Genomic DNA, 13,518 nt, shown 5'->3' with positions numbered 1-13,518 from the left:
TTTTATTTATTTATTTATTTATTTATTTATTTGAGAGAGAGAGTGTGTGAGAGAGATCACGAGCAGGGGGGAAGGGTAGAGGGAGAAGCAGGTTCCCCACAGAGCAGGGAGCCTGATGTGGGACTCGATCTCAGGACCCTGAGATCATGACCTAAGCCAAAGGCAGACACCCAACCAACTGTGCCACCCAGGCACCCAGAACTCCTCTCATCTTGAGGGCATATTTAAAGTGAAACCTTAAGATGTTTGTTTGGAGTCCGTGAGTCACTACTCTTCACAAATCCTCCTGTTCCAGTAGATTTTATGGGGTTGTCACATGTGCATAACATGTACCTAGTATAAATGTCACATGTGAGCAGAGGTACCCACACATATGCAGTTGTACACATATCCTTTCATTCATTTAGGAAGCATTTATTGAGGATGTACTGCATGCCAAGTAGTACTCTAGGCATTGAGAATATGTTAGCAAAATGGTAAAGCTCCAGCCTTTGTGATGTTTATATTCTGCCTAGAAAAGGAAAAAATGTTGATCATATCACATATGTTCATATCATATAACACACAGGAACACATCCATATATACATATCTGTATATATGTGCATACACACACATACTCACCTGACACCTTACACTCTGTTATATGCATATATACACATTTGCACTTTAAGTTGATTTAAGACAAAGTCAAAAAATTTTCCAAATGTGGATGTGCTCCAGAATTCATCAGGTCAGACTTTGACACCAAGTAAAGTGCTGTGGAGTCCTTGATCTTCAGTCACTTGCTCTCCTTGCCTTAGGTTGTTGTTATGAAGGCCAGTTGTCATGACAGGAATGAAATTATGATAACACATACCCTGGGGCATTACTAAGAAGATTTGGCTCTCTTTGATTTGCCACTTTTAACTAATGTTGGGTAGAGCATTGCAGATTTCTCTCTTCTTCTTTGACACTGGGTTGGGAGTGGAAGGAATGGGTTTCTAATTCCATCTCTGTAATTTACTGGCTGTACAGACATTAATGTGTCTGTCTGGTCCTCATTTTCCTCATCTCTTAGATGAACTAGTGTTATCAGAATGACCTCTAAGATGTCTTCAGGCTGTAACACCCTCTGCTTCCAACTAGAATCATTTACCTTATTACCTTGCCATTGAGAGAGCACATCATATCATACCCTCTTGACATCTCGTATTCTGAAGAACATTGCTCCGTGTAGGCTATGCTGTAGCTAAATTTGTTATTGTCAGGCTCATGCTAACAATGAACCCATATGACATTCCCTTCTGTTGCTTTCTGTCACCAGCTTGGACAAAGCACATAATTCAAATATGGAAACTAAAGTTTAGTATGTTAGAGCTCAGAGACTTTTTCCCTAACAGTGTGTCTTAGTTACATGATAGATTCCCTTGCTATAGACTCCTAAAGTACCCTGTATTTATCGGTGGTTCTTACTATAGTGTAACTTATGTAATTATTTTGTTTTTATTTATTGCCAATCTGTCTTTTTTTAATGATTTTTTATTATATTATGTTAGTCACCATACAGTACATCCCCGGATATTGCCAATCTGTCTTACAATATATTTACAGAGAAGAGAATTCATCTTATTCACCACTGTATCAGTACACCTTGCATAATGTCAAGAAAACAGAATGCATTCAAAAGGTGTGTTGAAAGGAAATTAATAACCCCCAAAGAATCTGATGTGTCAGTGTGGCAACGATCGGGTAGCACTTCTCTAGGACAGACTCTGTGGTCACCTCTCAAGGCTTTGCCCTTGGACTTTGGTATTTTACCTGAACTACTCCTTGGCAAGCCTGGTTTTCTGCTAGCACTGGTACCCCCAGAAAGTTGTATCATTGCCACATGGTTTCAAATAGAGCATTGGTGTGCTATTGTAACACATATTCTGCCAACCTATTCTGATCCTGCTATTCCATGTCAAACTTGTCCTTATCACCTGACTCAAAGAAGCCACAGGTGACTGTAACTTACTTCAGTGCCTGTAATGGATATCCCATAGCATCCTTCTTTATAAAAGAGTTTGTCATTGTAGGCCATGTCTTGCTGGCAACAGGTGGGCTCATTTAACATATCTTCAGTGGAGCCAATACTTAGCCTCAAGCAGCCTTTTTATAACTAGTTTTCAGGGATTATTTTTTATATTCCTCAGTTGTTTATGAATATATTGACTAAATAAGGCTTATGAATAGCTAGAGATTAAACGATTTCTTCCATGGAAATGTTAGATCTTGATCAGGGAGAAAGGATACAAAATTGTTATCTTCCTCCTATCTGCCAGTCACTATGCAAGGCATCTCATCTTGGTTCTTCCTCTTGAAAAACCCATCTTATCTATAATTGTTAACTTGTAAAAGATCTTGAAATTAATATATGGCAGACATTTAAATCCATTTCTGTATGACGTCAACAATATGAAAGACATACCTCACGTGGCTAGATCTTAGTAACAGTGTCAATTTGAATTCATCAAACTCCCTTTTAGATTTAACAATTCAAACTGATGAGTAATATGCTAATGCAGCAAAATAGGTATCTCAAAGTATCTGGTCATTTGCCAACTACTTGAAGATCCCTGTGCCAAAAAAATCTGGAGGCAATCAGGAGAAGCCATTCCTCTGTACAGTCATATGTGGGGAAGAATTGGAAAGTGCTCACAGGTTGCAATTCAGTCTTGGAAGTCATCAAGATTTTGTAGGTTTAAGACAATTAACAGTTCAGCTGTTAATTACTAGGTGCCTAGGCCCTGCATGTCATTGTATGACATCAGTACTATGGACTTCTATAAATATATCAGTGGTTTATAAATACGCCAGTGGTTAATAGTCCTCTTTTGGATCCTTGTTGTATCCTTAACTACATTCCCTTTACTTTGATTTTCATTCTAATTTGTATGAGAGGAAACCAAGTATGTCTGCTGAAAGCTGAGACATTTATTATTCTGTGATTCTGGGAAGCATGTTTCAGAAATAACATCGCACTCTCATCAGATCGTTTCCGGAGATTATCCATATAATGATGAAAGTCACACAGTCTTTGGCATCAGAGTGCCATATGAAATATTCACTAAAACCCAACATTCTGCAATGGCCTTCTGAGTCAACGTTATATTTACTGAAAGCTGGTAGTTCATGCCGAAGAAGTCTGGGACAGACATCTCAATCCATGGTAATCCATAGCATGGACCAAAATTCTTCCAAAATTATTCTCTCAAAATCTCATCCAGTAGAGAGCTATTTTGGAGGAACTGTGACTATTAGTCTAGAAAGTTATTTTATTAATATTATCAAGCATATGAATGCACTATTTGTTATTAATGTTCCTTTTTTAAATACAGAAAACATTTTCCTCACTCAGAGCTGGCTGTGGGTGGACTGATAGTCAAAGAGCTAGTTTTGACAAAGTTAAGTACAGACATCTCTAACTTTTGATGGTTCAATTTAATGATTTTTTTTTCCTTTCTGATGGTGCAAAAGCAATGTGCATGCAGTAGAAACCTTACTTCGAATTTTAAATTTTGATCTCTTCCCAGGTTAGGATGCTGGTCAGTGGCATGAGCCGCAGCTTACAGTCAGCCATGGGATCACAAGTGTGAACACCGATAAACTTACAAGCATTCTGTACCTATGCAGCCATTCTGTTTTCACTTTCAGACAGTATTCAATAAATTACATGAGATATTCAATGCTTGATTATAAAATAGGCTTTGTGTTAGATGAGTTGCCCAACTGTGGGCTAATGTAGGTGTTCTTTGCATGTTTTCGTAGAGTAGGCTAGGCTAAGCTTTGATGTTTTGTAAGTTAGGGGCATTCAATGCATTTTTCTTACTTTCTCGGTATGTATCAGGACATACCCCCATCGTAAGTCAAAGCAGATCTATATAGCAACATTGATACTGCCTTGGGCTATTTACCAGGAAAACAGACATGCATCTTTTTTTAGGTGTTTTTTTTTTTTTAAAGATTTTATTTATTTGACAGAGAGAGAGACAGTGAGAGAGGGAGCACAAGCAGGGGGAGTGGGAGAGGGAGAAGCGGGCTTCACACTAGGCAGGGAGCCTGATGCAGGGCTCGATCCCAGGACCCTGGGATCATGACCTGAGCCAAAGGCAGATGCTTAATGACTGAGCCACTCAGGCACCCCATTTTTTTTTTTTTTAGTTTTGAATGGGCTTTGTGTTCACATAGATCCTGGAGATACACAAACATATAGAGATACGTCAACCCTCTAATTTTTATGCCTCTGTGAATCCTCCTTTATCCTATCATGTCTCACATACACACACTCAAACATTTGCAAACAGTAACTCCACATAGGATATTCCTTTCACTAGGCACACAGCTTCTTCTCCAAAATAAATGCAGAATAATTCTGTGCACTTGTAAAGTTACAGTGAATTTTTGGTCATTGAGTGCAGCTAACGTTAACATGTAGTTCTCCCTGTAAACATTTGGAAATACTGTTGCAACTTTTCCATTAATGGAAATGGATTTTCTTAAGAGGAACATATTTTACTTTTAAGGTTGAATTATACGATAGTCTCTTATAATAACACGAAGTGTTGAGAGTGCTGTAATGGTTTTAAAGGTCATTTATCATAATTTCAATTAAAAAGTAAGTTAACTTTTATAGAGCCGCATTTATTTATTTGCCAGGCAGTTAGTGTGTGAAGTGATTTATCTCTGCCCTCACTACAATGTGGACTGGTAGATATCATCACTCTCTCCTGTGTATTAAATGCACAAACAGAGAGGGTGAGTGGCTTCTAAGTATTGCACCCAGGATTTGGTCCTAGGTAGGTTTCCTCAGAACCTCTGTCATTGATCATTGTGCTAAACCATCTTTTTAACAACAACCAAGTGATGGAAATAAAAATAATCCAGTGAAATATGTGGGCAAATCATTATAACTTCTTAATTATATGCTAGAAAAATGAAATCCAGAACTTGGGTTAGAGTCATACATGTAGGGTTGGCAGATGGAGTAAAACCTAAGGTTTCTGACTGCTCAGATAGTGCTGTCTATATTAGACAATAATACCCTGTGGTCACTGATGTCAGCTGCAACCCCATGAATGTTCACAGATCATGCGTTTCTTCTCTGGAGGCAAAAGTGTGATGCCTACATTGTCCTCTCTGCACAAAGTCTCTGCTATTCCAGTGCCCTCACAGCCTGACACACACTTTATGGGCCTCCCCCATAAAGGCAAAAGGAAAAGGTCACCTTTTTTGCCTTTTGTGTCCAATCTAGCTCACAGTCTGTCTTCTGTGGCTTCCATCATCCCTAACCTTGGTCATTCCAGGGCCACATCTTCTTCATTCTACCGTGAAAATGACATTGCTTCCACTCCACAATGATTGGGAATCCGAGCTTTCAGAGGAAACCATGGCAACCAGAAGGATTAATTTCTGCCGTGTCTCAACACACAATCGTGTTATCTCTCGACAGTCCAAAAGATAACTCACACATGTCACGGCAGTGTAATAACGTACAGATAAAATAATCCAGAAACCAAATATGAACTTCCAAAATACATAGAAATGAAGGGGTTTGATACTTAACAATTCTAACAACATATTATGTGTGTGGAGTTATAAAACAATAATTAATGAGGTCTATAGAAAGGGTTGTTACAAATGGCTCCTTCTTATAATATACACTTTTTCCTCAGTACCTGGTTTTAATAGCATTTCTTCCTGTCCTAGCCAAAGTCACATTTACTAACAAAGTAAAATCTTGTTTTACACGACACCTCATTTTTTCACACAACTGTTGAAAATGTCTGTCTTGGTGAACTTCCCTTCACCTCTGTTTTATGTACAATTAAAACCATCTCTTTGCCGAGGCTATTCCCTACAGTAATACAATTGCCCACAATGATATATTCTACCATTAACCCTGGAGCGCTCACTCTGATTCTCCACAGAATGAGACACATAAGAAAGTCTCACTGAGAACTTTTACTGTTGTTCATCAGGGGAGCCCACGTGGCACCTCCTAAGGAAAATTTCCCTGCTTACAAGTTGATTACTAATGCAATGGAACCACAGCTCAAGTCTGATCCATATAAAAACAACCAGCGTTCTTAAAGTTAAGCAGTATGTGGTCAAACCACTGTGTTAACAGAGTGGGAGTTTACAAGTTCAAGATTCTTATTTGATTGTGTAATCCACTTATGATAATGTCCTCTGAGCTATTTGGAGAACCGTTCCTCTATGGCATCAAGGCTTATACAGAAGCAAACAACTATCTTTGATATTGGTCTGAAATATGAGAACAAGATTGGAAAATCATGAGTTATAAACTGTTTTTTTTTTTCCCATGCAAAGCCCTATATTATAGAAGCCTCCAGGAATTAACATTGAATTTGCCTCTCTTCCATTTTTGGTGACAGAAGCTGTTCACTTATTAGCTGCCTCTAATAGAAAGACCCTATTATTGGGAAAGCTAGTGGTAGTAAAGAGTTGTAAGATCCCTCACATAGGAGTGTCCTATTTAAGTAATTACAGAAATAGTGGAAGTGAACAGGCTATTTCTTCTGGAAGGTAAGAAAATGGAATGCTAAGACATCCTAGCACAAGGTCTTTCCCATTTCTACTCCTTGTTAGCTGTGTGGTTATGAACAAAATAGTTAACCTCTCTGTACTTCATTATCTCACCTGTAAAGGGGAATTAATAATAGTACGCACCTCATGGAGTTTTGGGGAGAAGAAAATAAGTTAGTACATGTAACTATGCCTGGCACATAGCAAGAGTTCAATAAATGTCAGCAATTGTAATTGATACGATAATATGATAATAATAATTATTGTTATTATAGCAACTGTTCACAAAGTCATTCCTGAAAGATTAAATCAGTATCTGAAGCGTATAAGACAAATCTATAGCAGATTTATTGGCTCTAGTAAGTTTCAACTGTTACCCAAACTGTATTTTTAAGTAATAAAATACCATTATTTTATAGAAAAAGAACCTGGCTATATTGAGTTAATGGGGTCATTCTAATTTGTTTAAAGATATAAGGAAGAAACGTGTATTTTTAAATACCTCTGAATATGTTAATACTGTATGCCTATAATTTGGCCCCATTTTGAAATTAAAGTGTGTTCATCCCTCACCAAAACTGTAGTATCTATAAATTTCTACTCTTGCTTAAACCAGAACTATTAAAAATACTTTGGATTCTATAGTTACCTTCTAAGAGCCAGTATGACTCCCAAATAATTACCCCCAAAGCATGACCTATTAACCTTTTGCATTGGAAAAAAAAAAAAAATCAGTGTCCACATTCTAGGTGGAATTTTGTTATTCACACATGTCAACTACTCATGATAATCTCCATCTTTGCTTCTACTTAGTGAAGTTAAACCTCTTCAAGTCCCAACACTCTACTTAATTTTCTCTTCAGTGATTCAGATACTAATTTTTCCATTCACTTCTATAAGTAATAACAGAAACTACTGCTGCTACTCACTCTCACTTGGTGGTCTATATAAAGGATCTTTAATCCTGCCAACAACCCTACGAAGTAGGAGCTATTATCTAACTTCAATAAATGAGGACACTGGGGGGTAGGAGAGATTCATTAGCATGCTCACCGTCATGCAGCCGAATAACGGCAGGTTTGAGATGTAATCCCAGTTTTATCAGACTCCTTTATAACCTCCCAAACAGCCTCACATCAAGACATCTAGCTGACTCTCGCTATCTTCAGCTGTCAGCACCAGCTTGTCCCAACCTTGGTGCTTTGACCTCACTTCCTCCGCTTTTCCTGCTTCCTACCCATCTGGCCCTATGTGTGACTTCTTGTTTTTTGTAACAGGAATCTCCAACTCAGTCAACTTCTCTGGTCTTGATTCTTGTTTTACATAAAATGACCTCACTAGGGCTTCTCCTATATCATGGCCTACGTGGGGAAAGTATCTTGTATAGACTCTGAAATTAAATGATGTATTGACTATGAAACTAAACTAAATTATGGAGTAGATCTGCACGCAGCATAATATGTCATGCACTAAATTCCTGTATTCTTTTAAAAACCCTCTCTAGGACACAATGTGGCTTTACACAAGTAATTTAGCTCTACATAAGCAAGCACAATGAAGAGCTTGGTTCAATAGGATGGCTGTGTGTTTCTACCATCCTTACATTGAGATGAAGTTGTAGTTATATGCATGCCATCCTTTTCAATGAACTCCGAAATCAACATTAGAAATTCAAAACAATGGAAGCCAAACAGTTGAAGAAATGGATGTTCAGTTGTCCAAATTACTGAACATAGAAAACTCTGTTCACTGTCCTACTGAATTTAGTTCTCCTGTGAATACACATTCTGACTGAACTTCTACCACACAAGCCACTTTATGCTTTCATTTCTCTTTTGAATTATAAAATCCTTTCATTCGGGTATACACTCCTGATGTATATTAATGAGATTTGCTATATAGAATTAAATTAAGTTGAACATAAATTTTCATTATTTTTGAAGGAGGGTTTTTTTTTTGTAATTTAAAAGCACAATAGCATAAAATGTTTGAGGGTTTATACCAGCCTAACCAAAGAATCATTTTTAAATTAGAGCAGTGTTTCTCTATGATTTTTACTTCAAATTTTAATTTTCTAGAAATAATGGCATTTTGACAGGATTGAATGCTCTAATATTTTAAAGCCCTATATTATATAATCCATAGGCTTCCTGAGACCAGGCATTTCTAATGGTTTTTATTAAGTGTTATAATCCCAGTACCTAGAATATTGCGTAGCACATAGAAAGAATTGAAATGTTAATGGTGAATATACTTATAACTTTCCTTAGAGAAGGAAACAGGAAAATTTCCACATTTTTAAGTAAATCTCATGCACAGTTCTTGTGGAAAGTTTCCACTTCTCAGAAACACCAAACCACACTGCCAGGAGGATGACTGGACTTTTGAATTTTCAACTGTCGCTTGTTACCTGAGTAATTATTTGACCACTTGAGAACATCTCTCTTCAAAAGTAACATTCGCCCATCCCAAATCTTTTGTAACCTAAGCCATAATCCTCGTCAGCTGTCCTAAACAACTTGCCTGGTCCATTAGCTCAGAACACTCTGGAAAGGGCCCAGGAAATCAGCCCTGCAGACTAAGACACACACAGTCTTTAGTCCCCCAAATAATAGACCACCAAAAATGTTTTTTGGAGGTTCCATTTCATAACTCTATGGTTTTATTATTTAAACCAGTAGCTGAGCTAGATGGTTAGTGAGTTCACTATTAAATGGAATTGAAAATTGCCATAGCCTTATCTGTGGAAGAATCAGTGAAAGACAGCAAGAGCCCCAGTGAGGTTAGCACATTAAAAATAAAATAAAAAAAAAGTTTTTGGACCTATAAAATCTCTGGAAGGTTTTGGAAACATAGCTGAACAAGGTAGGAATTCTTGCTCAGAGATATTCTGTATGAAGGTCTCTGTTTTTACCTCTCACAGCCGCACTCACTGTGCTTGTTTATAAGAATCTGGATTTTTTTCCTACTATTACAGGACATGCTTATTAGGATAAAAGGAGTAGGTTACCTGTGTGTGATTAGTACTGAAATAAGTCTCTCAGACCGCTGTGTTATTAGAGTTTCTCAAAATGCCATGTTTTCCTGATATTTGCATTCTTCCATCCTGAAAATTATTCATATACTTCAGGATTGCCAATGATGGTATTTAATTTTTGTATTATTATTATTTTTATGATCACCACTATTTAATACTTAAAAAGAAATAATCCTATTAAAAGATAAGCTAAAAGGAAATCTTAAGAGTACATACATTATTTAAAATGCCATAGAGATTATTATTTATTAGATACTTGCTGGAAAATTATGTTGCTACACCAATGATATAGTTACCATTTAATTATGCTTACACTGTAGCCAGCAGTGTCTTGTAGATATGCAAATATATTGCAGGTAATTCAAAATGTGTACATGTACATGTTTGTGTATATGTGTGGTATGTGTGTATGTGTGTGTTTACTTTTTACAAAGAGATATAAAGGCAGACATAATTGGTCCTTAAATGGCCATATTCTGTAGGCATACTTGTAAAATAGGAAATTTATCTTCAAAAAGGCACTTTGAGATATATTAATTTTACCCATGTTTTTTATTTTTAATACATATTAAGAAACAACGATTGGTCAAATGAGTTTATAGGAACTGGAATCAGCTTTCTTAGAAGAACTCATTTTATGTGCGGGTTTTAGTATTTTTCTAGAAGGAAGCCTTGAAAACTTGCTCAAGGACTCTAAGGCTGGTCCTTAACCTTCCCACAGCCTAACTTGATGCTGTAGACCAGAATGTGGAAAGGACTCCGACATGTTGGCTCAGAGTGAAAGATGACTTAATATCAAAGACAGTGATGGGGTGTTGTGTAAGCCTCAGAGATTGGATTCTGTTCAGTGGTTTCCATGGTCAGGGAAGGCTTCAAATAAAAGATCACCTGTGTATATGTTGCATGACTGTTGATTGTCTCATGAGTGTTTGTCTTTTATGTATGATTAATACACAAAATGTTTTCTTTTCTTTCCTTTTCCCTTTTTGTAGAAATTATTGAGCCTACTACCTCTAGTCCTGTCACAAGTCCAGGTCAGTATCCACATACATTCGCAAAGTATGTTTGGGTACTTTCTCCATTAAACAAGACCTCTGCATTGTCATAGAAATAAACCGATTTGAATATGGGCCGCATGCTTGCGGTACCACTCTAATGTCTGTTACTTGTCCTCGTCTATCTGTGATTTGTCCTCCCTTTGGATTTTGTGATCTGACCCTGATTTGAGACCAGTATCTTTGACTTCATTCTGCAGGGCTTATGCACTAACTCTGTGTCACGTTGTGTAATAGTTGCAAGGTGATTAGCTGCAATATCTTTACAAACAGAGCTGTAGAGAGTTTATGAGATTTTCTGAGCAACTATTAAAAAGCTATATACTTTGGTTGGTATTTCATTGTTAGAAAATCATTATGAAACAGGACAGCATTTATTGCTTCTGAAGAGAATAGTTGAGGGAAAACCTATACTTCCACTCTTGGAATATGATAGTGGGAGATTTTGGTCTCCTGGAACTGTCAAATCAAAGGACTTATTTCAGTTGTGTTTTATTTTCGGATTGTCCCTAATTCAACTACAAACACTCAGTCTGAAAAGATAGCCCATTGCTATAAGTGTGTTTTTAAGTGTTGCTTTTAACTGTGAGCATTTCTGGGTGACATGAAATTGAGATAAAAGCTATTGATATTAGAAACAACCTTTATCTTGTTATATAGGAATTTAGCAGTTCGTTTTGAATGTTGGCTGCTGGCTATTTAAAGAAGAAAGTAGCTGCTAAAGTTATTTAGCTTTGAAAAGTTCATAGGGATTTCTCGTAACTGCTGAGTTAAAGGATTTGTTGATGCTGCCGACCCATAAAGAGGTATAAGTTGGTTAAATAGTTGTTTCTCCTCTCATTCCAGAAATGGCTCTAAATTTTAGTCTAAAACAGGATTTGCTGATCTGAGAAACTAAGTGTTTTAGAAATGAAAAAAAAAATTCTATCTCAAATTGTAATCAATCAAAAATGCTTAAAATTACTTTAGATGATTATGAATTATCCCCACCCCCTGAATGAAACAAGTTTGAGCAAGTCTATGATTATGTATTTAAAGAATCTCATATTATAACACTTTCTGGTCAAATTATAGAATACGTTTTCATAACCTCTCAAACCAAAGCATACTTGAGTAGTCTGTTTTAAATTATTTCACAGTTTATACATACAAGGTTTAAGTTATATGATTAAAAAAATCTCTCCATTTCACAGATAGGGTTAATAGCCTCCCAAGTTTGAGTGCCATGTCAATATCATTAGAGCTATTAATCATTTGAATCTGATTTTTCTCTTCACTTATAAAAAGACTCACTAAATATGATTCCTATGAATACCTAGGGCCTTCACAGAGATATATAATCTCAGGTTCATATGAGATCTTAGAGTTATTAATCTTGTTGGTAAACTTTTTAATCTTTTTTCCATCAATTTTAAAGAGGATATTAAATAACTTCTATATCACTGTCACCTAGTGATTTGAAGTAAAGATTAGATAAGTACTTACTTTTCTTCTTAGGCCATGCCCTAATTATTGGATGAAATTTTCGTAAATTAGAAGGGCAGATTACCTTCTCTATCTATTCAAATAAAGAGTGAAATCAAAGTATTTTAAGAAGTAGTGTCTGGTAGCATTCAGCAATAGTACTGCTGACTTTATATTTTCGGAGAAAGTTTTATTGAAGATAAGCATAAAGAGACTCTTTTTCTAATGAATCATCGAACTTTACATCAAAACCAGGGATGTGCTGTATGGTGAATAACATAATATAATAAAAATATTATTATGAATTAAAAAAAGACTTTTTCAATAGGCTATCTGTATCAAAATTCTTTCAATGGAAGAGACTCTTACAAAAAAAAAAAAAATCAAAAGTCAGAAAACAAACAAGTGAATTGTTCTTACCTCTACCAAGATTCATATGTCTTTAAACAATGCAGAGCATAAGGGTTAAGAACATGGCCAACTGCCTGGATTAGAATCCTAGCTCTGCTACTATTAGCTGTGTAAGCTTCATCGAGTTTACTTAACCTCTCTCTGCCTCAGAGTCGTCATTTGATAAATGGGATGAGGGTGAAATAATAATAGTAACTACCATGTAGAGTTATTATGAAAATTGAGTAAGTAAAAACCGGTAAAATGCCTATAAAAGTGCCTACTATGGAGGAAGTATGATAAAAGCGTAGGTTAAAATGTGAGGAAAAATATACACGTATATAACATATTGGTATATAAAGCATACATATATAGCTTATATAAGTATAGATATATTGGACTACATATCATTTGGACTGTGTAGTCTCTCAAGTACTCTGAGACCTTATATTTTTTGCCACTGTCTATGGAATGCCTAAGGCGATGGTCATTCAAATGGTCAAATAGTCATTAACCCCAAATTGGTCAATTCATTGCTAGGATCAATGTTTCAAAACAATGAACACATGAAAAGTAGTTTAAAATTGAATTAGCACTGCAATTTTAGGGAAAAAATAATGCGAGGTTTTTTTTAAGAAAAAGGATTATTGTAGAAAGATCAATAAATATATGTTGAATTGAATGGAATTGAAAAGTAGAAAAACAGAGCTTTCGATGAGACTCATCCTTCATTAATTGTGAATTTGTTAAAGGCCTCCAGAGAATGGTTTGGTTAGTCAGGGATTTGAAGAGCATGTGGTTATAGTAGGATTTAAAGAGTGGTATAAATGATAAACAAAAGCTTTTAAAAGTATGTGCAGTCCGCTGTGCAAGAAACAAAAGAGAAGAATTTGGCAATATATAACTCTAAGCAAAAGATCATTAAAGGTAGATGAGAAAATAATTTACCCTATGAATAAAGCCAAACTGTTAAAAGCCCCAGTCATNAAAAGTAGAAAAACAGA

The 13,518-nt window shown here is 36.1% G+C and overlaps 1 protein-coding gene across 3 annotated transcripts in view; it reads left to right on the top strand.

Annotated features, from left to right (window-relative positions):
* Positions 1-13,518, top strand: part of NEGR1 (neuronal growth regulator 1) — an 808,029-nt gene that overhangs the window by 688,505 nt on the left and 106,006 nt on the right. Inside the window, exon 7 of one of the 3 annotated variants that reach the window (XM_034653699.1) lies at positions 10,598-10,776. The exons of the other annotated variants lie outside the window; for them this stretch is intronic. Within the exon in view, the coding sequence (XP_034509590.1) occupies positions 10,598-10,713 (116 nt within the window). The 3' untranslated portion in view covers positions 10,714-10,776. Of the gene's footprint in view, positions 1-10,597; positions 10,777-13,518 lie in introns of those variants that run through there. 3 annotated transcript variants of the gene reach the window in all.

The sequence above is a fragment of the Ailuropoda melanoleuca genome, chromosome 2 (genome assembly GCF_002007445.2).
Source record: "Ailuropoda melanoleuca isolate Jingjing chromosome 2, ASM200744v2, whole genome shotgun sequence".
Taxonomy (NCBI): domain Eukaryota; kingdom Metazoa; phylum Chordata; class Mammalia; order Carnivora; family Ursidae; genus Ailuropoda; species Ailuropoda melanoleuca.
Note: the sequence above shows the minus strand (reverse complement) of the source record. Positions and strands in the feature narration are given on the sequence as shown.